The sequence below is a fragment of the Macaca fascicularis genome, chromosome 5 (genome assembly GCF_037993035.2).
Source record: "Macaca fascicularis isolate 582-1 chromosome 5, T2T-MFA8v1.1".
Lineage (NCBI taxonomy): Eukaryota > Metazoa > Chordata > Mammalia > Primates > Cercopithecidae > Macaca > Macaca fascicularis.
The window spans coordinates 56,037,749-56,064,691 of NC_088379.1; the positions used below are offsets into that span (position 1 = coordinate 56,037,749).

The following is a 26,943-nucleotide window of genomic DNA, read 5'->3' on the forward strand; positions in this document are numbered from 1 at the left end:
AGCTAGCTCAGTTCCTTGCTCATAGAAGGTGCTCAATGGATGTTGAGTTGAACATGAATAAAAGTCACCTGGACTGTAGCTTACGGGCTAGCTATAAAACAAAGTGAAAGGAACAAAGAAAAACAAATCTCAATAAATATGTAGTGGCTCATTTATTTATTCTACAAATTCTTAGGGAGCATCATGTGCTAGGAAGGCTCTGTGGATAAAGCAATGAATCGTATGTGTTAGGATTCTGTTTTTCTTTACAGAAATATAACCCTGATCTTCCAAATTTAGCATTATAAGGAGAATTTTCAGATGATCAGGAGAAAGACCACTTGGTCCTCACTATTTTCCCTGGCTTTCCCTTGGCATTGGGATCTTTGAACTGACTGCCCTTAAGACAAACATACTAGGGGCAGGAGGGTTATGGCTAGCTCTTTCAGCATTCTGGCCCATGTATATACAAATGACCCTCTTCTTATTTCCTGCACTACAACTAAAATAGTTTATTACAGATTAGGGGATTTAAAAAATGGAAACAAACCTGAATAATTGCATGAATTTGGATAATCTGGGTTAAAACTATTCCTTGCTCTCAAAAGCTCATGTGCTACCTTGGAGGAGGAAAAAAAAAACAACACACACACACACACACACACACACACACACACACACACACAAAACAGATCTGATCTGTGCCCTTCCTTCTTAGCTCTCTGTTTACTACTATGTGATGGATCAGGAGAGCCATTGTTAACAGCAATTACTTAACAGCACACTTCTAAACCTTCTGAATCCTTGACCTTTGGAGATCAAATTTCATCCCATATCATTTTTGAGCCCACTCTCTTAGTAAAATGTTCCTATCTGAGGTCTAGCCTCTTTCCTTGGCAATTCCCAACAAGAAAGACCTAGTTCTTCAGACAAGACTGTACTCTCAGATCTGAGGCTTTACTGTTATGAACCCTTCAGAATAATTGCTTCACAACACAATAAGATGAACATCCCTCCAAAAGATACACACATACAGTGACAGTATAGGTGGGAAAGTTAGCTCCCTACCATGAATGCACAATTACCTAATTTATTCTTTATATATATTTTAAAGACTTAAAAGTTGTTGATTATGTCTACATATCCCATTGAAGTCCATACGCATATCATACAGAAAGGCAAAAACATTTACGTACATAGGTCCAAAATTTGAAACCACATGTCAGCTTATAAAGTACTACATGAGGAAGAGAAGTCACTCTTTTTTTTTTTTTTTTTTTGAGACAGAGTCTTGTTCTGTCGCTCAGGCTGGAGTGCAATGGCGATCTCGGCTCACTGCAACCTCTGCCTCCCAGGTTCAAGCAATTCTCCTGCCTCAGCCTCCCGAGTAGCTGGGATTACAGGCGCCCACCACCAATCCCAGCTAATTTTTTTATTTTTAGTAGAGGTGGGGTTTCACCATGTTGGTCAGGCTGGTCTTGAACTCCTGACCTCATGATCCACCCGCCTTGGTCTCCCAAAGTGCTGGGATTACAGGCGTGAGCCACTGCGCCTGGCCAAAGCCATTCTTTTTAAATGTCTGCCATGTGTTGATATAATTTAACAACACTCACAAATATTATCTCCTTGGATCTTCAGAAGAACTCTGATTTAGGAATAATTATGCTTATTTTATGGGTGTAGAAAACAAAACACAAAGGGTCTAAGTGAATAAGTCTTCATATTTACTTATAATTATTGTGCTAAATTAGATTGAACTCAGCTTCATGAACTCAATGGACAGTTACTGTGAATTTACTATGTGTAAGTATTACAAAGTATCACAGAGTAAACAAAGTGGCATACATTCTCTGGCCTCAAATTACTTCCACTCTAGTAATGGAGAAGAAAAACACTCCACTAATGAGGAGATTGTTCATAACCAGTGAAATAATATTTTTAGATGGCAATAGTGGGAGTGGAAGCAACCAGCTAGTAATTTAAAAAGTGAACGGCTGACGAGGAAAAAAAGGCAATGAACATGTAACAGTATACTCCCTGGACATGTTGGTTCAAGTTAAAAATTCCTAAGCTCCTTTAAAAATGAAATTTGCTCAGTTATATTGAGTCATTCATTTAGAGACAGCCTTAGGGTAGGGACATTAATTGGAATCAAATTGTAGCAGATCCAAATCTAGCACAGATCTCTATGTTAAAAGGAGTTGAGGTGGGGGGTGGGGAGGAAGTGGGGAACAGCCTCATATGTTTCCAGAAAAAAAAAATTGTTCCAGAAAGATCAAAAAGGAAAGCCATTTACAAAGGGGAGCTACATCAGAAGGTAAGAAAAGTATGAACAGAAAGAGAACAGCTGCTTTCAGTAATAAAAACTACATTTGGCAATATATTGTAGTGGCTAAGCACATGGATTTAAACATCAAAAAGACCTGTTTGGATCCAGGCTCTCCTGAAGAAAGTTATTTGACATCTTTGAGCCTCAGGTTTCTCATTTGTCACTCCTACGACAGATCAACACATCTGTGTATCAGTCTGTTCTTGCAGCCATGAGATTCACATTAAAGCTACATGTAGATACAAGATAAAAACTTTGAACCTGTGTACATACAATTTTTTGCATCATGTGGAAACATTAATAGTTTATATGGTGGTTATAAAGGTTAAAGAGGCAAATGTAAATAAAGTTTCTGGGGCATTGTGAGCTCGCAGTAAATTGTCCCTATTGAGATTATTCAGTGAGTTAAGGAGCTGTGCCCTTGAATTTAGTGAATAGTTGGTAATTCACTACTGTCACATTCAATAGAATGCTAGGCAATTTTTAAGATATATTCTACAATAGTGGTTCTTAACTCACGGGTAGGGGCATTTTGAGAGTTGGTAGGAAAGGTTTTTGGACATCCCAGTCACAGAGGTGGGAGTGAGGAAGTGACATTTGGAATGAGTAGGGATGCTAGCTGTCCTAGACTTCTCAGGAAAATTCTACATATAAAGGATGCATTCTACATGATTTTCAAATGTCCCTCTAGACAAAAAGAAAAACCTGTTGGTGATGATCTAGAACCAACTCCATTTTACTGATAATATAAAGAGGTTTTTTTTTTTTGAGATGGAGTTCCGGTCTTGCTGCTCAGGCTGGAGTGCAATGGCGCCATCTCAGCTCACCGCAACCTCTGCCTCCCGGGTTCAAGTGATTCTCCTGCCTCAGCCTCCCGAGTAGCTGGGATTATAGACATGCACCACCGCGCCCGGCTAATTTTGTATTTTTAGTAGAGACAGGGTTTCTCCATGTTGGTCAGGATGGTCTCGAACTCTCGACCTCAGGTGATCCACCCATCTCAGCCTCCCACAGTGCTGGGATTACAGGCATGAGCCACCGCACCTGGCCAATATAAAGAGTTTTGAGAGTTTCTGAAATAACTGTAATATGGATTTTCTAGGAATGTAGCTATTATGCACATGGAGAAAACAATGTATGCACTTTGTTTTGCTTGGAATTTACCAAGTGTAGTTCACCATTTTAGAAGAATCACGTCACTCCTTTGACAAATTAACACATCCGTATATCAGTTGGCTCTTGTAGCCATAAGATTTACATTAAAGCTACATATAGATACTAGCATCTAACTACTATGCCTTCTAATGTAGTCGAGCCTGATAATTTCATATTATTTCATTATAAATATTTTGCTTTTAATTATCCTAAATATAATAGATAAGGCATTATAATGCTTTTCAAAATAAACTGTTTATGTACATAAAATATATTATCTATGGATTCCAGATGAGGGTAACAATGAAGGCATTACAAAATATTTGCTATTAAAAGGGAGTGTGGGGTCTGATGGGATTGAGAACTATACTCTAGGATTATACGTAATGACAATAAAATATATCAACAGTATTATCTATGATTTGACCTCCCCGCTTCTTTTTTTTTTTTTTTTGAGACAGAGTCTCTGTCACTCAGGTTGGAGCGCAGTGGCTTGATCTCGGCTCACTGCAACCTCCGCCTCTTGGGGTCAAGTGATTCTCTTGCCTCAGCCTCCCGAGTAGCTGGGATTACAGGCATGTGCCACGATGTTCAGCTAATTTTTATATTTTTAGTAGAGACAGGGTTTTGCCACGTTGCCTAGGCTGGTCTCAAACTCCTGACCTCAAGTGATCCGCCCACCCCTGCCTCTCAAAGTGCTGGGATTACAGGCATGAGCCACCACGCCTGGCTCCATTTTTATAAAGAAACAAAACCCACAAGAACTCACTCTTTTTTCCCTTCATAACATTTTACAGAACTAGAGAAATAAGAGAGCCAGTAACCCAACTGAAGAGGCCTCTTATGTACACTATAATTCTGTAGCATTTTGATCTCAGGAATCAGATGGGAAATGAAAGGTAAGTTCTCATCCTGGCTTTATCACTTAAGCCACATAATTTAACTTTTATAGGTCTATTTTTTAAATCTGAAAAGCTTGAGACTTAAGCTACATTATCAATATGTAAGATTTCCAGCTTTGTTTCTATAATTCTAAAGCAAGGTTTCCTGATTGTAGGTATAAGTAGCGTTTCACAAAGCATTTTCCAAAGAACACTGGTATGATAGGACATTTACGGATATGAAGTAGAGCTCTAAGGTTAATATATTTGAGAAAACACTATTAAAGTTAAACATGTTTCTTTAGGTAAGATTTCTTAATTGTTTAACTTAAGAGTATTATGAGTTTTCAAGAGAAAAAATGCAGTATGTAGCATTTCCTATATTTATTTCAGCATAGAATCTCCCCTCTCCACGTACCCTAAGAATCTAATGGGAAATTGTGTTCTGCATAGCAGGTGTTGTGACACACTAATTTAAGATGATGTATGGTATTTTAAAAGTTTTTATTTTCAAAGGAGTCAATCTCCATGCTAACTTTTCAGGCATTATAACATGCAATGGGGAAAACAGTTTCATGTAGTGATTATCTTAAGTCACATCATATGTTAGAATCATAACTAATCTTTGTTAGTTCTGTTTAGCATAAAGAAAGAACTGAAAAGGTTAACCAGAGAACACAAATTAAAATGTATGATGAGCGTGAGTCATTTTAGAACCAAAGAATGAAACAGAGGCTCTATCTTCACATCAAAAGATTTGCTCTATTTCATAAATACTGTAAAAAAATAAAGTTTGGTTGGCCCATTCAGTTAAAACAGTTAAATCTAAAAGTTGCTTATTTTTAAAAAAGCACAAGTTATAGAAAGAATGTACTATTATATATGGAAGATAAATAAGAAGAAGTTAGAAGATTTGAGATGTTAAAAATATTGTTCTTTCCTAGCTATTTTTGGGATTGGAACACCAATATAGACAAGCTAAATAAAAAAGTAGAATATAATTCTGGAAAGAACACGAATAACGAGATTATTCCTGTTGCAGAAAAGCATAATTCTTTTAACTAATGATTATTTTAAAGGTCAGCTGGTGGAAGTTTACCAAATTTGTTTTGTGTGGGTGTATCAGCAGTTGGTATTAGTTTAAAACAAAAACAAAGTTTAATGCTTGACATTTAAAGAGTTATTCCAGATTATATAAATCTCAAATTTCAAAATATAAATTATTTAGTGGGTGGAATATCTGTTGTAAAATTTTAACATCTAGTTTATTTTCCCTGCCATACAGTATGCCACGGTTTTCAGCACAAGATGGTGTATGAAAACTAATTTTAGGCCGGGCACAGTGGCTCACGCCTATAATCCCAGCACTTCGGGAGGCCAAGATGGGCAGATCACTTGAGGTCAGGAGTTCGAGACCAGCCTGGCCAACATAGTGAAACCTCGTCTCTACTAAAAATACAAAAATTAGTTGGGCATGATGGTGTGCACCTGTAATCCTAGCTACTGGGGAGGCTGAGGCTGGAGAATCGCTAGAACCTGGGAGGAGGAGGTTGTAGGGAGCCGAGATTGAGCCACTGCACTCCAGTCTGGGTGACAGAGCACTTCATGAAAAAGGATGGGAGTAAGTGCTTGAAGGATGTGCTTGATGGTGTGGAAAAGGAAAGTTGAGAAGTGAACAATGTGAACAAAGATACGGATTTGGAAAGTCAGGGCATGTATTGCGAACAAGTTTGGATGAAACCTAGTGTGAATGTTTGAGTCCAGATTATAAAGATCCTTGAAAGAAAGGCAGTGGGGAGGCTTTGTTAGTTATCATATGCTTAGAAACACAGGTACAAGCAAAATAAACACAATCCTAAACTTTCAATGCTATCTTGGATAGGAAAAAGAACCCCTGTTAAGAGGAGACTTTTAAAACAAATTATAAAAGGTCAGGGAATCCTTCTACTTGATAACTCAGAATTTAAATACTGATGTTCTTTTGAATATCAAAAACAAACTTTCAGATAGAGAAACAGAGAGAAAGAGAGGGAAATTATCATCAGTTTCTAAAAACAGACCATGAATATTTTGTTCAAAGTGTCTTGCTTTAATTCAGATAAACATAATTGTAAGATTGCTTTGCTAGAGTTAAAACTCTTAGTTATGAAACTCAACAGAATGCTTTAACTATTTCTTTGGACTCATCAACCATTAGACGTTGAAGTCATGAATCATTATCTGTGCTGCACTTAGACTGAGGCTATCCAGTAGTTTATTTATGGTGGCAGTGTATCTCACCGAAACACTATGCTTTCCAGCTTCCCTTTCAGCTACTCATGTTCTTTCATTGCTTCTGGACAGTGAAATCTAAGCAAGTATTTTTTGGGTGAGCCTTCCAGGAAAGTGTTTAGGGGTGGGGTTAATTTTTGTTCTGCCAAGAAAATGAGTGGGATAGCTGGAACCACAATAGCCATGGTACCTCTGTTAATGTTTTTGGTGCCTTTGAACAGAACAGGAAGAATCCCCCATCTTTGCATATGAGTTAGAAAAATTTCCTCCTCTGGCTAGAAGGAATCCCTCAGAATATACAGCCCCCATTCACTTCTTGGTCAGGTGTCTTCACAGTAAATAAACTACACAACTGTATGGGGTGTCCTGGACAGCCATATTGGACTATGAAGCAGGAAAGGAAGCCATGCTCTAAAGATAGTAAACCCAAGGAGAAAAGCAGCCTGGCCCTTGCTGACCATGGATGTGCCATATCAGCCCTGCATTGACTACTTCCAGACTTCCTTCATGTGAGAGAAAAATAACATTTGTTACTGTTATTTCTGATTTCTTTTACTAGGAGCTAATTGCTAGTAAAGTCAAGACTACGTGGTATGATTTGAGAATTGCTATCATTAATTAAGCAATTGTTCCTTGAGAATTCTGTATCAGAAATTCTATGATGTACTAGGGATAAAGACAGAATTTGCAATCTAGGGTGTGAAAGACAGATGTGTACACACACAGGTAATTATAGCATAATGCCATATGCTTGTGCAGTTTGCATACTGGATACAGACAACTGGGCAAAAGGTTAGTGGGGACTGTGCTTTGATAGACTGCATGCACCCAGAGGGAAACATATCCTAATTCATCTCCACAAATGGGGTACCTCTTTTTAAAAATGCTTCAACCAATAATAATGCTTTATCATCATTTAGTTCAGTGATTACCAAACTTATTTTAGCAGTCATTAGCCTTCTTTGAAAGAATAATAATACAGAAACACAACTTACTAGTTCAGATGTTTTGGAGAGATCTAACTCAAGTTAGATGAGTATAAAAGAGAATTTGCTGGTTAATTTAACCACACTTACTGTAAGAAAGTTAGGCACAGCCTGTTAAGGGAGTACCTAGCAGGGTTTTTAGAAAAAGCTTCACAGAGGCAGTGATGCTTGAGATGAATCTTCAAGGATGATTTTAAGAAAAGGACAAAATGGGAAACAGCATACTATGCCGAGGAAAGACACTATACTTTGCATGTGCAAAGATATCTAAAAGGGCACATCCTGTTTAAGAAGTGACAGGTGGTTCATTAAAGGCAAGGGTGAGAGAGAGAAGCTGGTGGTTAAATGGCTGCAGGTGGTGTGGTAAGAGGGGCAAATCATTAAGGAACATACGTGCTTGTGAAGTTAGGCTTTATTTTATAAATTATGTAAAGTCATTTAAAGAGCAGAGTAATTAATATGAACAGGATATGTTTTAGGAGGATGTTGGGATTATACTTAGGGCATGAAAACAATAGACAAAATGCAAAAAGCTCAGGCAAGAGGTGACAGGCTCACTTATAACTCTGGAGTGCATTATGATGACGGGGCTAGATTAATGAAAATATGTAGTAGGCAGAATTGGTAGATCTTGGTGAGGCTGGGAGAGAAAAGTTAAGGATTACTTCTAGGATTCTGCATTACGTGACTATTTATATGATTACATTATTTTTAGCATGATAGTACCATTTTTAATAAGAGAGGGTCATGCAAGACCAAGAATCAATTTTGGGTGAAAGACAATGAACTCAGTTTTAGACATATATATATCTTGCAATGTGTGTAGCCTGTGTAGGTGGAGATATCCAGGAGAAAATTGACAATATAATCTAAATGTGTGATGAGAACTTTGGATTGAAGATGTACATTTGGGAGTCATAAGCATAAAGATGGGAGTTAAGACTTGTAGATGTGACCATCTAAGATTCAAAGAGTTTGTTTAGGTCCAATATGAAAAAGGGGCTCAAAGTTTGAGGGGCTCAAAGAGGAAAAGGGATCCATTATGGCCTCCATGCCACCAAGTATCTTCCCACTATGTAGTCAGTGTCTGAAACTGCCATTGTTTTGATTTATTCTTTTAGGTTAAGGTTTATTTCTAAATAATTACCTTGTAAAAATACCTTTGGGAGGAATTAAACAGAGAAGCTTAATAAGGAGAACAAATGAACTAGGTATCCAGAGACCAGTTTCTTTCTTTCTTTTTTTTTTTGAGATGGAGTCTCACTCTGTCGCCCAGGCTAGAGTGCAGTGGCATGATCTTGGCTCACTGCAAGCTCTGCCTCCCAGGTTCACGCCATTCTCCTGCCTCAGCCTCCCGAGTAGCTGGGACTACAGGTGCCCACCACCACGCCCGGCTAATTTTTGTATTTTTAGTAGAGACAGGGTTTCACCGTGTTAGCCGGGATGATCACAGACCAGTTTCTAACACTGACTGCCTGGGTGATGTTCATTCAGCAAGTTATTTTGCCTCAGATTCCTCATGTGGAAAATGCAGAAGTAGGACCAAGTGACCTTCAATGTTTGGTAGACTACGATTCCACCAATCATAACGACTTAGTTTAAGTTCAGTGATTTTCAAACTTATTGGGCAGCAATAAGTTTGAAAGAACTTTTTGAAAGTTTGAAAGTTCTTTCTTTGAAAGAACTCTCAAGCAGAAACACAATGTATTCAGATGTTTTGGTTGCAGAGGTCTAACTCCAGTTAGTTTGGATGTAGAAGAGAATTTACCAATTAATTTAGCTACATTATATGAAAAGGCACAGCTGGGAGCTCAGGGATCACCAGAACCTGAGACTGGTGCACCGACAGGAATTGTTCTCTACATTTCTCATCTGAGTGGTGGCTTCATTCTACACAAGGCCATTGACCATTCTGACTTCCTTCTGGGCTCTACTGCTATGGTGGAATAGCCCTTCTCCCCTTAGTTCCACATGAACATATCCTGGGGAAGAACTCTGCTTGCTTTGACTTGAGTTCTATGTCCATCACTGTAGCCAAGAAGTTGGGGGATTCTTTGAGTTGTAGCTGCACTAAAATTACCATTCATGGTGCAGGTAGAAATAGTTTCCCCCAAAGACAAAGAGCATTGTTCAAAGAAAAAGGTTACTGGGGAGACAAATAGATGGTCAATATGTTAACAGATAAAACACAGGCTTTCTCTCTCAGGACCCATCTACCTGGTTCCTTTCATGTTCTCTAGGTGGCTTCTGAAACATACCTTTGAAAACCCCAAGAGGATGCTTGGAGTACAGCTTTAAAATAGTTATGCCTCAGTATCCCTGGGGGATAGTTTCTGGACCCCCTCATACCAAAATCCATGGATCCGTAAGTCCCTTATATAAAATGGCATTTATTTGCATATAACCTATGCATATCCTTCCATATACTTTAAATCATCTTTAGATTACTTGTAATACCTAATGTAAATGTTATGTGAATAGTTGTTATACTTTATTGTTTATGGGGTAATGAGAATAAATAAATACCTACACATGTTCAGTAGAGACATAACCACCCACTTCTTTTTCAGAGTATTTTTGATCCTAGGTTGGTTGAAACCAAAGGTATGGAATCCACGAATGTGGAAGCCACCGATATAGAGGGCTGATTGTAATCGATTTTATTAACTGGAAAGTATGCCAGTCACCTCCAAGGCCTAGACAAATTGAAGCACTGGATATTTATTGGTGGCGGTGGTGCTTGCCTAGTAAAAACAATTTTGGGAATATAGGAGTGTGGTGTTAACTGGTGGGATTGAGGTGGAGATTCTAAGTATTCAGGATCAAGGGACTTGAGCTGGGAAGTGTAGAAAGGGGAGGTAGGATACCTGCCTTCAAAGTTCAAAGATGAACTCTGCTTACTTTATCATTTTATGGAGAACTGATGGATCACATGGCACACTATTAATCATGGTGAAAAATGTTCATCTTTGGCTAAGATAGTGGGAATGATCCTTGGTGTCATCCATAGCCACTCTAGAGAAAGGAAGAAGTAGGAGATTCATGGAAAGAGAGTTGATGAACCCAGAAAGGGGCAGAGGCAATGAGAAAAGCCACGTGTCTTGGACGAGTATACCCATAGTAGATGGTAAGAAATATAAGAATAAGTGGGAGAGAGAGAAAGAGAGAGGGAGGGAGGGAGGGGAATAAATATGTACAAGATAGGAAAATGGGGAAGACTGTAGTTCAGTAAAAGGTAGACTATGTCACTGAAATATAGTTTGGAGGCCCTGTCAGGAGGTCCAGGAAGTAAAAATCCATGATTATCTTGATTAATACTTGCTTTAAAGTTATTTTATTAATAAATATGATGTAAAATATATTTGTTACTAATTATACCTTACCGAATACACTTAAATGTGACATTTTTATTGTTATATGGCTATTAGTATGAAAGTATGTATTAAATAAAATCAAATTTGCCAGGCACAATGGCTCACGCCTATAATCCCAGCACTTTGGGAGGCCAAGGCGGGCGGATCACTTGAGGTTTTGAGACCAGCATGACCAACATGAAGAAACCCCATCTCTACTAAAAATACAAAATTAGCCGGGCATGGTGGCGCATACTTGTAATGCCAGCTACTTGGGAGGCTGAGGCAGGAGAATTGCTTGAACCCGGGAGGCAGAGGTTGAGGTGAGCTGAGATAATGCCACTGCACTCTAGTTTTGCAAAAAGAGCAAAACTCTGTCCCACCACCCCCCAAAAATCAAATTTAATAGACTATCAAATAGTACTAATTTTCTTTTTCTTTTTTTATGAGGTTGGAGTTTCACTCTACTGCCCAGGCTGGAGTGCAGTGGTGTGATCTTGGTTCACTGCAACTTCTGCCTCCCAGGTTCAAGTGATTCTCCTGCCTCAGCCTCCTGAGTGGCTGAGACTATAGGCACGCACCACCACGCCAGACTAATTTTTACATTTTAGTAGAGACGGGGTTTCACCATGTTGGCCAGGCTGGTCTCAAACTCCAGACCTCAAGTGATCTGCCTGCCTCAGCCTCCCAAAGTGCTGGGATTACAGGCGTGAGCCACCACACCTGGCCAAATAGTACTAATTTTCTTAAAAAATTGAAATCTTCGTCTTTTGAATAAGCTGCTCAACAGAATTTCAGAAAAGAGACAAAAGAACAGTTATAAGGGATCTTATAGGACCCACCACTACCTGTGTTAACAACAAAAACATGGAGAGATAGGAAGATTTATTCAGTTCAAACATTAATTGCTAATTTGGAAAAGACACAGGTGGTCTCTAGAACACGAAGTACCTTTTTCTTTAATTGAGTAGGAATAAACCAATTCTCCAATAATACAAATAAACATAATTGTTGTTTCAGAACAAATTGTACCTATATACTGCTGCTATTAAACCAATTTGGTCAAAAAGGCCACACTTAAGCCAGAAGCTTCAGTTGGATAAATCATTTCTTTAAAGATTTTTTTTTTTTTTTTGAGATGGAGTCTCACTCTGTCACCTAGGCTGGAGTGCAGTGGCGCGACCTTGGCTCACTGCAACCTCCTCCTCCAGGGTTCAAGCAATTCTCCTGCCTCAGCCTCCTGAGTAGCTGGGATTACAGATGCCTGCCACCACGCCTGGCTAATTTCTGTATTTTTAGTAGAGATGAGTTTTCAGGCTGGTCTCGAACTCCTCACCTTAAGTGATGAGCCTGCTTTGGCCTCCCAAAATATTGGTATTACAGGAGTGAGACACCGCACCCAGCTATTTTCTTATTGCATTATTTCTAACCTTAAATACTGCAATATCTGATAAACATGAAAAATTCTCAGAAATGAGATATCAAAAGCAGGTTACTTTCTGTAGCAAACTTTGATCCACTATAAAACTGCTTCTTTACAATGGCTAAAGTGCTATTCACTTGTTGTCGTTTCTGGGATATCTTTTGAAGTGGAATCTTATGAGGAACTTTTTTTTTTTTTTTTTTTTTTTTTTTGAGACAGTTTCATTCTTGTTGCCCAGGCTGGAGTGCAATGGCACGATCTCAGGCTCACTGCAAACTCCGCCTCCCAGGTTCAAGTGATTCTCCGGCCTCAGCCTCCCGAGTAGCTGGGATTACAGGCGTGGGCCACCACACTCGGCTAATTTTGTATTTTTAGTGGAGATGGGGTTTCACCATGTTGGTCAGGCTGGTCTCAAACTTCCAACCTCAGGTGATCCACCACCCGCCTTGGCCTCTCAAAGTGCTGGGATTACAGGCCTGAGCCACTGCGCCCGGCCTGTTTATTTTTTAATCTCACTGAAGACAATTTCTTGGCGTTTGTATAGTGCCAACTATCTGAAAACTTATTTCTCCAATGTCATTCTAATTGCAAATGAGAAAAACAGCAATCTATTTTTTGATAATATAGTTAATATATAAAAGTATTCCTTTCCTTTTGTTTTTAGTGAGTCAATTTGATATCGTATAAAGAGGACATTTTTGAGAGTAAATACTAAACTTAACCTGTACTAAAATAAATGATCCTATGACAACATCCACTGTCCATCATTAACTCTGAAAGTTACAATTACCCCTCCCTGCTATGGATTGTGGTGCATTTACTACTTAAAATTTAGAGGCCAACAAAGAACATCCCATATATAAAGTTGACCTTCAGGACCACCAAAATCCACCATTTATTAGTGCTTAACATTCACAATGGCCCTGTCATTTTTCCCCACTACTGTCACTACTGCTAGGCAGCCTGTAAGAGTGGGCAGATGTCATATGGCTCACGTGTAAATGCCAGTGCTGTCAGCCCATCCTCCTAGACATTGTTGTGACTATTAATTTTGTGTCATCTCTCATACTTTCATTTCTGGTTTGTTCCGTGAGAATTTCCTGTTTATGTGTCAGCTTCCCCTACAATGATTGTGAGTTACTTAAGAAAAGGGACTATATATGCTTGGCTGTGTGTCTCCAATGCTAAACATAGCGTCTGGAACACAATATGCCCTCCATATGTGCTTGTTTATTGTATATGAATGAAAATTCATTGACTACTCAGAAAATTTATCGTTAAAGATGCTTAAATCTGTGAGGTTATCACATTATCTGATTTGTTTTTTTCAGGTATTTATTTTCCTCTTTCCTTCCATATTTGGCAGTATTTCTCCTTGGGAGAGAGTGATTGTGTGCCAAGGAGAAATACTGTGGCAAGATGCCATTGAGGCAGGTCCACTATTTGGACTCCTGAAGTGACTTGCTTGGCTTTCCTGCTTACAAAGTCAAAGATAATTATTCATTTTATGTCAGCCTAGACTCTTAGATAGTTGAGAAAGAGTGAGACTTCTTCCAGGCTTAAGGACGTTTTGACATGTTTTACAGAAGATGGTTGTGGGGCTGGTGTTGCTAGGGAGGGAAATGGAAAATTAACATAGGTAGAAAAGAAAGTAGTCTGTGGTCTTGTGAACTGAGGGGCTTTTTTACTCACTCATTCCCCCTTCCTGGTGCCAAGATGAAAGTGGTGCAATAGTTCTGCAATTGTGGACTCTTGTAACAGCTGTTCAGTTTTAGCTAAATGATGATTTGCATTTTTACCGCACCTTTTCCCCCAAGAGAGGAAGGCATTTTACATTCAGTAATAAGGCCTAAGATGAACTGCAACTAACGCAACGTGCTTAGTGTGCTAAACACTCCTATGGGGGGAAAAATACTGAACATTGCTAATATACCCTTGACCAACACTGGTACATACACGAGTCCGGGCATGCATTGAGAAAGAGATTAAAATTGTGCAAAACTGCAACAGCAGTACTCTGCCTCTACAGCCGGTGTAATTTGCTTTTCGGACTCCTGGCGGTTAAAAGCTGAAGCTGGCCCACAAAAACAAAAACAAACCCCAGAAACTTAAAGTATCAGAGCCACGTTCACCAAGTAAACACTACTATTTCTAGTTTACATTAGGATGTTTTCATTCTGTACATGGATGGATAAACTACCAAACAACAAACTAAAGTCTACAACAAGAAGGGAGAATTAGAAAATAGGACCGGGTTATCGCTAAGCGTCACAGGTTCTTTTATTTACCTTTCACGATACAACTTACAGATGTTACACGTTTAAAAAAAAAATCGACCGAAGATGTCAGGAAACATTTCCTTCGGTCACTTCACCTCACCTGGCGTCTCCGCCACCTAAACCTACGCTCCGCTTCGCCGTCAGGTCGCCTCGGGCGAGGAGGGTGCAGTAAACAGCGCCCACACAAGAACCCGGGGTGAGGCGGTTTTCCGTCTCTTCCGCCAAGGCTCTGTGGATGTGGGTTTTTGAAACCCTGCCACTCTTCTCAGCCCCGCTCCTCGCTCAAACCAGGGAAAGACAGTGAGAAAACAGTCAGGGCAAAAGAGAAAACCAAGACGCCGCGGCCTCCGCGCGCGCACCGCGACAAAACGCGGCGCACGGGGGGCGGGGCCAAAGAGCGGCGTAGAAGCTCCGCCCCGTCACCGCCCCGCCTCCTTCCCCTCACCCCAACCCTCCGCGCTGTGTAGTGACTGACTCCCGCCAGCCCCTCCACGTCAATCAACCCTCCTCCTTCTCGCACTCTCTGCACCTTGTTATTAATCTCAATACCGATATCGCCCGGACGTCTCTCCCCCGGCCCTCGGGGGTGTGAAAGTGTGTGAGCGGAAGCGAAGGCACCGAAAGCTGGCGTCTCTGTTCAACCTCGGCCCCAGCAGCACCCGGCGCAGCAGCAACCCCCGCAGCGGCGGCAGCCCAAGCACCAGGAGGCCAAGGCCAAGGCCAGGCTCTGCGTGGCTCTCGGAGCAATAGCCGCGGCTCCGGCCCTGCGGGGGCGCAGCTTCCTTCGGCTGGGGCCTTCGCGCCGGCGGCCGCGGCCCCGGGGCCTCTCCTGCGCGCCTGGGGTCACTGTCCTCGAAGCCCGGCGGCGCGGCCCTCGTCCCCCTTCCCGCCCCCCGGTCTGTCTCCTTCTCGCTCCCTTCAGCCGCCCTCCGCGCCGCCGCCTCTGCCGTTCGTCAGGCGGCCCGGCCCGGCCCGCCCGCCCCGCATCCCCTCCGGCCGGTGCCTCTCCCCCCGGCGGGCTGCCTGCATGTCTTTGCTGCCCTCAGCCCCGCCGCCACCGCCGCCGCCGCCTCCCCCGCCGCCGCAGCACCAGCACCAGCCGCCCCGTCGCCGCCGCCGCCGCCGCCGCCCGGACCCCGGCGCGCTGAATGCAGGTGAGGAGGGGGCGCGGGCCCCCCGAGACCCCGGGCCCGGGTTCCCTGCGCGCCCGCCCGCGAGTCCCAGGTCTGGGCCCGGTTTGCCGCCGCGGCTTCCCCTCGGGGCGGGCGGGAGCGAGGCCCGCCGTGGGTGTTTGTGTTTGCGTCTGCGGCCGCGGCTCTGGAGGGGAAGCATCTGTGGGGGCCTGGTGCGCGCGCGCGCGCGTGTTTGTGTGTGTGTTTCCCCTGCCGCGGGGAAATGGCTGCTGTTGCTTCTTCTGGGCCAGAGGAAGAGAATGAGGTAGAGTGTTCTTGTGCCTCCGAGTAGGATCGAGAGTGTTGGGAAGAGGAGCGCTTCCCCGGGGAAATGAGGTGGGAGAGGGACAAATGTGCGTGTGGGTGTGCGAGTTGGGACTTTGGCGGGTGGGGGGGCGGCCCGAGGACCCACGGCGAGTGGGTGTGTGTCGGGTGACTGGAGGGGGCGGCGGGGCTGACCCGCGTCTCTTCAGAGGCGGGCGAAGGTTCCGGGGTGTGTGTGTGTGTGTGTGTGTGTGTGTGTGTGTGTGTGTGTGTGTGTCGGGGGTGGCCCGGGGCCGGGACCCCAGAGTGGCGTGTCCCTCCTGTTTTGTGGCTGAGGCTCCCGAGCCTCGCAGGTGAGAGCTGCTCCTCGGGGGCCGGCCGGGGAGGGCTGAGTGAGTGCGGCACACGCGCGGCAGCGGGGCTGGGAGAGCTGCGGGTCGGTGCCGCGCCGCCGTTCCCCGGCCGCGGCAGGAAGCGCGCCGGCCTGCAGCGCGGCCTAACCGCCTGGGCGCCCGCCCGCCTCCCTGGACGCCTCCCGGGACGCCGAGCCCGCGCGAGCCCACGGCGCTGCTTCGGGCCTGGGCAGGTGAGGGTCGGAGGCGGGACGCGCCGATTGCCGTCGCCGTGGCCGCCTCCGCGTCTCCTGAGAGGCGAAGGCTTATTTTGGCGTTCCAACTGCAAGCCTTCGCCCGGCCGGCTGTGGGACCCGAGGGAAAGTGAATCAGAACAGTTGGGAATCCGCGGTGTCGTGTTCCCTTCTTTTCATCCTTCCCCTAAGGCTGTGTGGAGGGACTGAGTAAATATTTTGGATTTTTGTTGCAAATACTTTGCCGTTGGTAAGTTTTTTTTTTTCTTTTTTTCTTTTTTTTAATTAGACAAACATTTTCTTGGAAGGGTTGAGGAAGAAAGGGAAACTGGCTTCCCTGGCCGGTGGTATTGGTGGGACTGGATGGATTTTGTGCATTTGAAATTGTTTTATCCTGCCTCCTAGGGGGAGAGGCGTGTACGCGCCGCCGAGCTGAGGAGCTGGGTGAGGAAGAGGAAGTTACTGGAGCTGTCATCCTCCTTAACTCGGCCGGTTATTGAGCTTACACTGTTTAGGAGGATTGTGTTCAGGGAGTTTAGCTGAGCCGTTTGTACACATTGGAAGCACAGTGTTACATTTTACCGTATTGCCTCTAGTTATCTTGTCAATGAAGATAGGCTCAACAAACACGTTTTCCTCAGTCTCCAAAAACTAGATCAAGCAGCCTCTGTCGTCTACTCAGCATGTGCTGCTGGAAAGCTATTTTGAGACTAGCCTAAGCAAAACTCAATTGTAAAGATAAACCTGCTGCCAGTAGGTGTACAGTACATTTCAGAGCCAAGTACAAATGGCATTTGGATAATTATTTGCTAATGTGCTTTTCTACTCCAACCTCATTACATTTGTATGTAGTTAGATCATTTAGCTAGAACCCTACTATGGATAAAATCATAATACAGATTCGATCCTTGTAGGCCGTACTCTGTGTCATGGCCAGAGATTGCTCTTTGCACCTGGTCTCACAAAGAAATAGTGTATGCTGTTCACGGGGAAGTGGAGGGAAGAGAAGGAGGGGCGAAGAGCTGTTCTCTATTACCACTACTGGAAAAATAATTTAACACACGCAGTTAGTGGGAAAAGGACTTGTTTTACAGACTTCAGTTAGCATCCCAGCTGTGTGATTTTTCTTAGCTGTTTGACCTTAGGCAACATATCTAGTATCTATAAACCAGAGTTTTATCAGTCACGGAGAGCTAATACCTTTATAGTAAGGTCGTTTTGAGAATAGAATGAGAAAACATATGTTTGGCATATAGTAGATGCTTAGTTAAATTTTAGTTCTGCCTCCTGCAGCCCTGACTATGGGCATTGAAGAGCCTTTGCATGCACAAATATGATTAATTATTTAGAGCAATATTAAGTAACTATAACATAAAAAAGACAATGGAATCTTTCAGAACCCTTCAATGTACAAAAGGTATATATATATAAATGACTTTCGTGTATATGAGAAGTCATTTTTCTAATAATAAAAAAGGTCATTAAAATAGCCTAGTCATTTATAAAAATAGTTATACTTAATATTCATATTTTCAAATAGACCATCTCTCAGTTTCATTATTCTTTATGATTTTTGTTTTGTAGCCCTGGTAAAAAATTTGCAACCACTATATAGCACATATATGTTTCAATACAGTTAAACGTTAAAAAGGATCAAGGAACCAAAATTTATATAGATCCCCAAAGTTTAAATACTATGAAAAATGCTAGCTTATGTTGACTGATTTTGGTAAACAAAACCTCTTAGAATATTTCTCTGAATGTAAAGTGAAATCCTGTGTCAACTTAACTTTCAATAACTTTCCATTTTTATTATTTTGTCTGGAGTAGGAAATGTGTTCTTAAATTTTAACTGTGCTGTGTGGAAAAAATAATATCATGGAGAGGTATGGAATTTAAGGTAAAGATAACAGAAAAGTTAATATATTGTTTTCTTTTTGTTTTGAGTAAAGATAGGACAAAGAAAATGTGGGAGTTTGGTTTAAATTTGTCATGGCCCTATTTACAAATGCCAGATTTCCCAGTAGGACTTAGGTAATTTATTTGTATCAATAAATAATAAGCTGTAAAAAATCTTATTTTCTAAGATTCAAACTAAAATTTCAATACATTCAGTATAACTTTTATGCATTTTTTTAATATAAAAATTTCTGTGAAGGTAAGAGTCACAGGATGGGGAGGGGGAAGCGCTCATTGAGGGGCTTGAATTTTTGTAAATAACTAGGGGCAACTATTAGAATGCAAAATATGATTTTCTTGAAGTGTGTGTGGAGTGTGTATTTACACTGAACAGAATATTCTGCCATATGGTTATATTTAAAGGAATAATTCTTACCTTAAAACTCTAAATGATACTTTTTAATACCTTAGAAACAATGAAATAGAAATGAATTTGCTCTTATTTAGTATTTGATAAAGTAATTTTCATTGGACTTGATTAATTATTTTCAAAGACTTCATAATTTTTTTTTAATTTGGAAGAATTGGTGAGAACGTTTCTCTGTAGTAATCATGAAAACAGATGATATTGAACTATAAAGATATTTGGATATGAAGTGGAAGTACTAAGGCTATTTAAACTAAAGGAATTATGTTACAACAAAATCAAGGTGGAAACTTGTTTAGATTTTAAAATTTAATGTTACTTAAATGGGTTTTTAAGCAATCTTTCCAAAATATCTGTTATTAATGTCTTTAGGGAGAATTGGAATACTTAGGAATTTCTGTGTGTATTACTTTGGGTAATGCTAATTAGAGTAATAAATACATTCCAAAATTTCAGAGAAGTTTACTTGCTTTCATGACAGTTCAGTGCAGATGTTTACTTGCTTTCATGACAGTTTACTTGCTTTCATGACAGTTCCAGTGCAGGTGTTCCTGGTTAGCAGATTTCTTGTGGCTTTCCTCTATGTTGTAGTTTAGGAACTCATACAACTTACATCTTGTGACTCCACCATTTCTTAGGGCCTTGAAGTCCTCCTTATTACCTGAAGACCATTTCTTAAGAAACTCCGGACTTAAATGACAAACGTTCCTCCAAATTTTATTGGCAAGATTTGTCACAGAGTCTTATTTGAATGCAGGGGGAGTGGGAAATGTCCCTGGCTGGTGGAAAGCTTGGCCATCTCTGCTACAAGGGGCATTTCATGGTGTTATTGTAGATGTTAGCATATATTTATGAAATTACATCCAAAAGGTGAATTATGATAGTTAAGAATTGCTTTCCATCTTAAAAGAGTAAAATTGTATGTGAGTGGAGAGTGGTGGGGAGAGGAGAAAGAAGAGTCATAGGAGTGGGACGGTGAAGCTCTCATCATTGAGGGGCTTAAATGACAAGTGAGTTTCTGTAGCTATATAAAGACATACATTTTTCAGAGAGCATTACAGTTGGATCCTGTAACCTTTAGTGGGTCTCTCCTGTACTATCCAGTTATTGATTGTCATTGTGCTTTAATGAGTTCTGGCAGTTTGAGTTATTTCTCTCTGTATTTTGAAATCAGTTCAGATCAGTAGGACAAAACTCTGAATTTCAGTTTCTGGGTATAGTTTCATAGGAAACACATTTTTTAAATTTTCTTCCTCCGTTATTGGGATAGATGATGATTATTACTTTTACTTTGAGGGAAATCTCATTTAGGTGGACCTTACCATATTCTCTTGTTTGTTGCTGCAGTTTTTATAATTCTAAAGTTATTAAAATTAATACATGTGAGCCTTAACCCAGAAAGAACAATAAAATCATCAAGTAAACAACAGAGGCTTAATTATTAATTTGTGCTCATGCTTCATGATGAAAATACTACAACTTTCTTTTACTAACTGCACTGACACTGGATCTCTAATACAGTAAATGGTATTTTGTCACTGAACAACTTTAATTTTGATTGAATCACAATTTATTCTATCATTGCCCAGGGTTATTACAATGTGAAACCTCAGCTCTGGGTCACTTTTACTTATTTTTTATTCTAACAGTTTGGTTAGGGATCTCTGGGGAGTTATATATAATCTCTTTATTTCCTAAAAGGAAGATTTTGGAGTAGTCTGGTTGACTTCTCCGTGGTAAATACTTCTCTAATATCTTGCATCTTGAAAATTGAAAACCTAATCTGAGGACCCACTCTGTACCCATATTGTACCCAGTTCTAAAGAGAAGTATGAAAGATGTAGAAGAGACTCTTGCAAGGCTTATAGTTTGTGAGTAAAGGAGATAAAGCATATAATTTAGTTACTTCAAAACAAATGAACTAGTGCAAGTCAATACGATATAAACTATAGACATTCTGAGACATAAAATGGAATGTCAGTTGGGTCAGGAATTACTTAAATGGTTGATTTCTTTTGGGCACCTTTTATGAGGTATAATTTAGATAGCTTAGAAGTAATGCATTTAAAGTGTACAGCTCAACAGTTTTTAGTATATTAACAATTGTGCAACCATCACTATAGTTACTTTTAGAACATTTTCGTTACCTAAAATATAAATCTTGTATCTTTCAAGAGTCACCCTTCATTCTCTTATGCCCCTAGTTCTAGGCAATTACTGCTTCCTTTCTCTATAGATTTGGCCAATTTTGGACACTTTGTACAAATGCAGTCTTAACATATGGTCTTTTATGATAAGCACCTTTCACTTACCATGTTTTCACGGTTCATCCATGTCATAGCAAGTACTTCATTCTTGTAATGGGTGAATAGTAAGTCAGTGTAAGAATACACCACATTTATCTATTCATGAGCTGATGGACATTCACTTTTTGGCTATTATAAATCATGCCGCTGTGAGCATTCATGTACAAGTTCTTATGTATGTATGTATGTTTTGAATTATTTTGGATATGTACCTGAGAGTGGAATTGCTGAAACATATACGACTTTGTGTTTAAACTTTTGAGGAACTTGTAGACAGTTTTCCAAAGCAGTTGCAGTATTTTACGTTTCCACCAGCAGTGTATGAGAGCTCTAATTTATCCACTTTGTGCCAACAATTGTTATTATCTCCTTTTTTCATCATAGCTCTCCTAGCGGGTGTGATTTGATCCTGGTTTTGATTTGCATTTCCCTGATGGCTAATGATGCTTTTTATGTGCTATTGGCCGTTTGTATATCCTCTTTGGAGAGAAGTGTGTGAAAAGACTCAATCTTTGCCCATTTTTATAATGAGTTTTTTTTTTTTTAAATTACTGAGTTGTAAGAGTCTTATATACTCTAGATGTGTCCCTTATATATGATTTGCAAGTATTTTCCTCCATTTTGTGAGTTGTCTTTTCATTTTCCTGATGGTGTCATTTGAGGCACAAACGTTTTCAGCTTGATGAAGTGAAATTATTATTATTTTGCTGAGCTTTTGGTGTCATATCTAAGAAATCATTGCCTAATCTAAGGCCACAGAGATTTACTTCTGTGTTTTGTCCTGAGAGTTTTATAGTCTTAACTCTTACATTTAGACTTTGATCCATTTTGAATTAATTTCTGTACATGATCTGTTATAGAGGTCTAATATTTCTTTGCATGTGGATACTCAGTTGCCCCAGTACCATTTATTGAAAAGATTATTCTTTCTCCATTGAATTGTGTCATCACCCCTGTCCAAAATTAACTAACTGTGAGAGAATTTATTTCTGGACTTTTAATTCTATTTCATTGATTTATATGTTTATCCTTACACTAATATGGTCTCGACTATTGCAGCTTTGTAATTGAGAGTTCTGATTCCTCAAACCTCTCAAACTTTTGAGAAGAAAAAAAGAAAAACTCTTTTTTTCTTTTTCAAGATTGTTTTGCTATTTGAACCTCTTGTATTTCCATATCAATTATAGGATCAGCTTGTCAGTTTCTGCAAAGAAGTCAGCTGGAATTTTGATGGAGATTGTGTTAAATCTGTGCATCAATTTTGGGACCACTGCCATCTCAATATTAGGGCTTCCTGTCCATGAACATGGGATGTTTTTCTATTTATTTAGATCTTCTTTGTCAACAGTGTTTCATAGTTATCAGAATATAAGTTTCATACTTCTGTTGCTGCATTTCTTCCCAAATATTTTATTCTTCCAGATATTGTAAATGGAATTTTAAAAAAATTGGGGGTTTTTTGCATGGCAAGTGTATAAAAATACACTTGATTTATGTTTGTTGATCTCATATCCTGCAACCTTGCTGAATTTCTTAGTTTCAATAGTTTTTGTTTGTTTGTTTGTTTGTTTGAGACGGAGTCTCACTCTGTCACCCAGGCTGGAGTGCAATGGCGTGTTCTTGGCTCACTGAAACCTCTGCCTCCCGGGTTCAAGTGATTCTCTTGCCTCAGCCTCCCGAGCAGCTGGGATTACAGGCACCCACCACCATGCCTGGCTAATTTTTGTATTTTTAGTAGAGATGGGGTTTCACTGTCTTGGCCAGGCTGGTCTTGAACTGCTGACCTCGTGATCCACCAGCCTTGGCCTCCCAAAGTGCTGGGATTACAGGTGTGAGCCAGTGCACCCGGCCAGTTTTAATAGTTTTTAAGTGGATTCCATATGATTTTCTACATACGAATATCATGTCACCTTCAAACAAATGATGTTTCAATTCTGCTTTTCCAATATGGATGCATTTTAGTTTTTTCTCTTGCTTCATTGCCCCAGATAGAACCTGCAGAACATAATTGAAAAGAAACATCAAGAGAAGTCACTTGACTTGCAGCAAATCCTTGTCTTGCTCCCAATCTTAGGGAGAAAACATTCCATCTTCTTAAGTATGATGTTAGCTGTGTGGTTTTTTTTGTTTGTTTGTTTTTTAAACTGCTCCTTGTGGAGAAGGGCTAGCCCATAGGCAGGCAGTGTGCAGAAAGTAGTGAGCTATAAAATTTTCATGAATAGCCTTTATCAGGTTGAGAAAGTTCATTTCCTAGATTGTTGAGTGTTTGTGTGTGTGTTTGTGAGAGAGTGTTAGGATTGAGTTTTGAGGGAAGTGTGAAATGTGGATTAGAAAAGTAAAGATGCTATGTCAGGTAATAAGGGGCAGATAATAATGCTTAACTTGCTGGAGGAAGAGGGGCTAGCTTTTCCTCCTTTTCCCTGTCCCTTTCTGCCCCATTCCTTTCTTGTTTTTGTTTTTGTTTTTTTGAGACGGAGTATTACTCTGTCGCCCAGGCTGGAGCGCAGTGGCCTGATCTCAGCCCACTGCAATCTCTGCCTCCCAGGTTCAAGTGATTCTCCTGCCTCAGTCTCCTGAGAAGCTGGGACTACAGGCTAATTTTTGTATTTTTAGTAGAGACGGGGTTTCACTATGTTGGCCAGGCTGGTCTTGAACTCCTGACCTTGTGATCTGCCCGCCTCATCCTCCCAAAGTGCTGGGATTACAGGCGTGAGCCACCGCGCCCGGCCCTTTCTTGATCTTTAATCATCTTCATATCAGTACACATGCACATTTGGAGATGACTTAATCTTTTACTGATCTGAATAATTAAGATTTTTTGAGCAGTGGAAAGTATCATTTCTTTTGAAAAATACTAAAAAGCATGTGGAGAATTTCTTACTGAGTAGCTTGATAGCTAGGTTTGGAGGGCATCAGAGGAGATACTAAATCATAAATGAAGTGCCAGCCATGGACTTAAAAAGAAGTGAACACAATGGAATTCTTTAGCCATAAAGAATGAAATCCATCTTCAAAAAGAATGAAATCCTGTCATTCTTGGCAACTTGGATGGAACTAAAGGACACTGTGTTAAGTGGAATAAGCCAGGAACAGAAAGGTAAAAACACCACGTATTCTCACTTCTAGGTGGAAGCCAAGAAAAGTCAATCTCATGGAAGTAAAAAGTAGAAAAGAGGATTCTAGAGGCTGGGAAGAGTAGGGGGAAGAGGGCTAGGGAGAGAGATTGTTAAAGGGCACAAAATTATAGCTAGATGGGGGAGTAAGTTCTGGTGTTCTGTAGCACTGTAGGATGACTATAGTTAACAATATTATTATGTAGTTTCAAATAGCCAGAAGGAAAATACTGAATGTTCCAAATGCAAAGAAATGATAAGTGTTTGAGACAATGGATATGCTAATTGCCTTGATCTGATTGCTACACATTGGATGTATGGAAACATCACTGTGTACCCCGTACATATATACAATTAAATGCCAATTAAAAAGATTTAAAAAGTAAGCAAACATTTGCCATATTGGGGCTATGGTTAATAAAAAATTTTATGTTTAGTTTAATGTACTTTGAATCTAGCTGTCAGCTGACATTCTCCCACCCTAAACATTTCAGCATCAATGGCTTTGTTTTTATAAGTTTTCTTTTTAATTTTCTAATTTAACAAATTTCATAGGAAACTTTGCTTAGTAAGGTAAAGTTGTGTTTCCCTTTGATGTGGTGATTACCCTTTGTTTACTTTTTGAAATTTTAATTGTGTTCCCATGCAGCCATTTTCTGATTAGATAAATATTTTTAAAAATTTTTATTTTTGTCTTTCATGTATAGCTCTGAGAAGTTAACTTTGAGTTTAGCTAAGAATATTCCTGTTAACAGGTGAAATTGGAAAGTGGTAATAGAATTTTTATTTTGTATTTTTTTTTGTAGCAGGATTTTTTCATTAATTCTTTTTAGTCCACTTTAAAATTTTGGTACAGATAAAATTTATAATTATTTTAAAAAAAATAAGTAGTTTGTTTTGCTCTATGAGAAACTCATTATTTGTACTGAATAGATGCCTGGTAATTTGGGGCTTTCAAATATTGTTTTCATTTATTAACAATTGAAATTGGTGACACAAAATAGAGATTAAAACACTTTATGTTCCTTATAGTCATCTTTTGCAGAGAGAACCTCCCTCTCTAATCTTAAAGTTTAAACTCTATTTTTCTCTTTCCCATATTACTTAAATAGATTCCCGAAATGAGTAACATAAATTAGAGTTATATAATACCAGCTACAAATACTGCTAAAAGAATAGAACTAAATTTAGTATATCCCAACTTTAATGTCTCTCTATACAAAGACTGTTGGAATCTCATATCCATTGCTTTCTGATCATAATGTTTATTATATTTAACAAAGCAAAACCCAGAAATTACTTACAGGGTATGTTCTTCTATAGGTTCATATTTAGTACAATCTTCTGTAATATCTACATATAATTTTGTGGAACAACATAATGTGAGTTATATACAGAATGGTAACCTTGAAACACTGTAAGAATTTGAATCACCAAAAGTATAACCTGTTAATTAATATTTATTAAGCTTCTATTTGTTATAGACTATTGTATTCAGGGTTCTGGGGAATAAAAAGAAATGCAGAATAATCTTTCTACCAGGGAATGAAACTAATATTTATTTGACTACTGAGTACCAAGGAATGTGAAAAGCCACTCCCCTCCTTCCCTTTAAATGTGTAATCTAAATTATTCTTCTTGAAAATCCTATGAGAGAGGCAGTATGATTCTCATTCTAAAGCTGGTTAAGAAAGTGAGCCTTGGATCATCCACTTTCTAGCTCTACAGAAACTCATTTAACCTCTCCATGCTTCAGTTTTCTCATCTGTCATAGGGCGATAATATTCCTTATCTTGTAGAGTTTTATGAGGATTAAATGATGTACTGTAAAGTATTTAGGACACTACCTGGCACATCTGTAGTAAAAAACCAAACTAAAAATCAATACATGTACACTATTACTGTTTCCTATTAGGAAAGAAGTTAATTAACATGCCCAAGATTACAACCATATCTATTTGAATTTAAAACACTCTTATAGTATAATGCTTACACTTATAGGACGTTTAAGTTTGGATCTAGTAAACAAGTGAAGGCAGAATATGCTAAGTAACTAATATTAAGTGCTAATGACATATAGAGTACATATGGATTTTAAACTACAGGCATAAGTAAGAGAGGAGATAAATGTTGCTCTTGCCTTTATGATGAGAAGAAAGGCAGAGAAAAAATTAATAGACTACTGCAGTATCTTCCTTGCTAGTCTAGAACTTCCATTATATCTCATTTAACATCTTTTCCTTTATATACATTGTCACCAGGGAAATCCTTGTAAAATTCATCCCACATTGCTTACATTCTCTACTTGTAATCCTTTACTAATAATAGTTAGTGTTTTCTGGTTACCTACTATGGGGCTAGGATAGGAGACAACAAGCTTCTCTTCTTTTCTCTTTTGTCTTCTCTTTCCTTCCTCTTTTTTTTTTTTTTTTTTTTAAATGGTAGAGTCCCACTCTCACCCAGGCTGGGGTGCAGTGGCATGATCTCAGCTCGCTGCAACCTCTGCCTCCCAGGTTCAAG

The 26,943-nt window shown here is 39.9% G+C and overlaps 1 protein-coding gene across 16 annotated transcripts in view; it reads left to right on the plus strand.

Annotated features, from left to right (window-relative positions):
- The first annotated feature begins 15,149 nt into the window (after positions 1-15,149).
- Positions 15,150-26,943, plus strand: part of CNOT6L (CCR4-NOT transcription complex subunit 6 like) — a 103,736-nt gene continuing 91,942 nt past the window's right edge. For 7 of the 16 annotated variants that reach the window (XM_065545074.1, XM_005554980.4, XM_074039838.1 and 4 more), the window contains exon 1: positions 15,150-15,810. Coding sequence is in view for 7 of the 16 variants with exons in the window: in XM_005554979.5 (XP_005555036.3) it covers positions 16,089-16,093 (5 nt within the window). In the remaining 9 variants the exon portion in view is untranslated. Of the gene's footprint in view, positions 15,811-15,834; positions 16,165-16,482; positions 16,929-26,943 lie in introns of those variants that run through there. The other 9 variants (XM_065545073.2, XM_065545068.2, XM_065545071.2 and 6 more) reach the window with 6 other exon arrangements.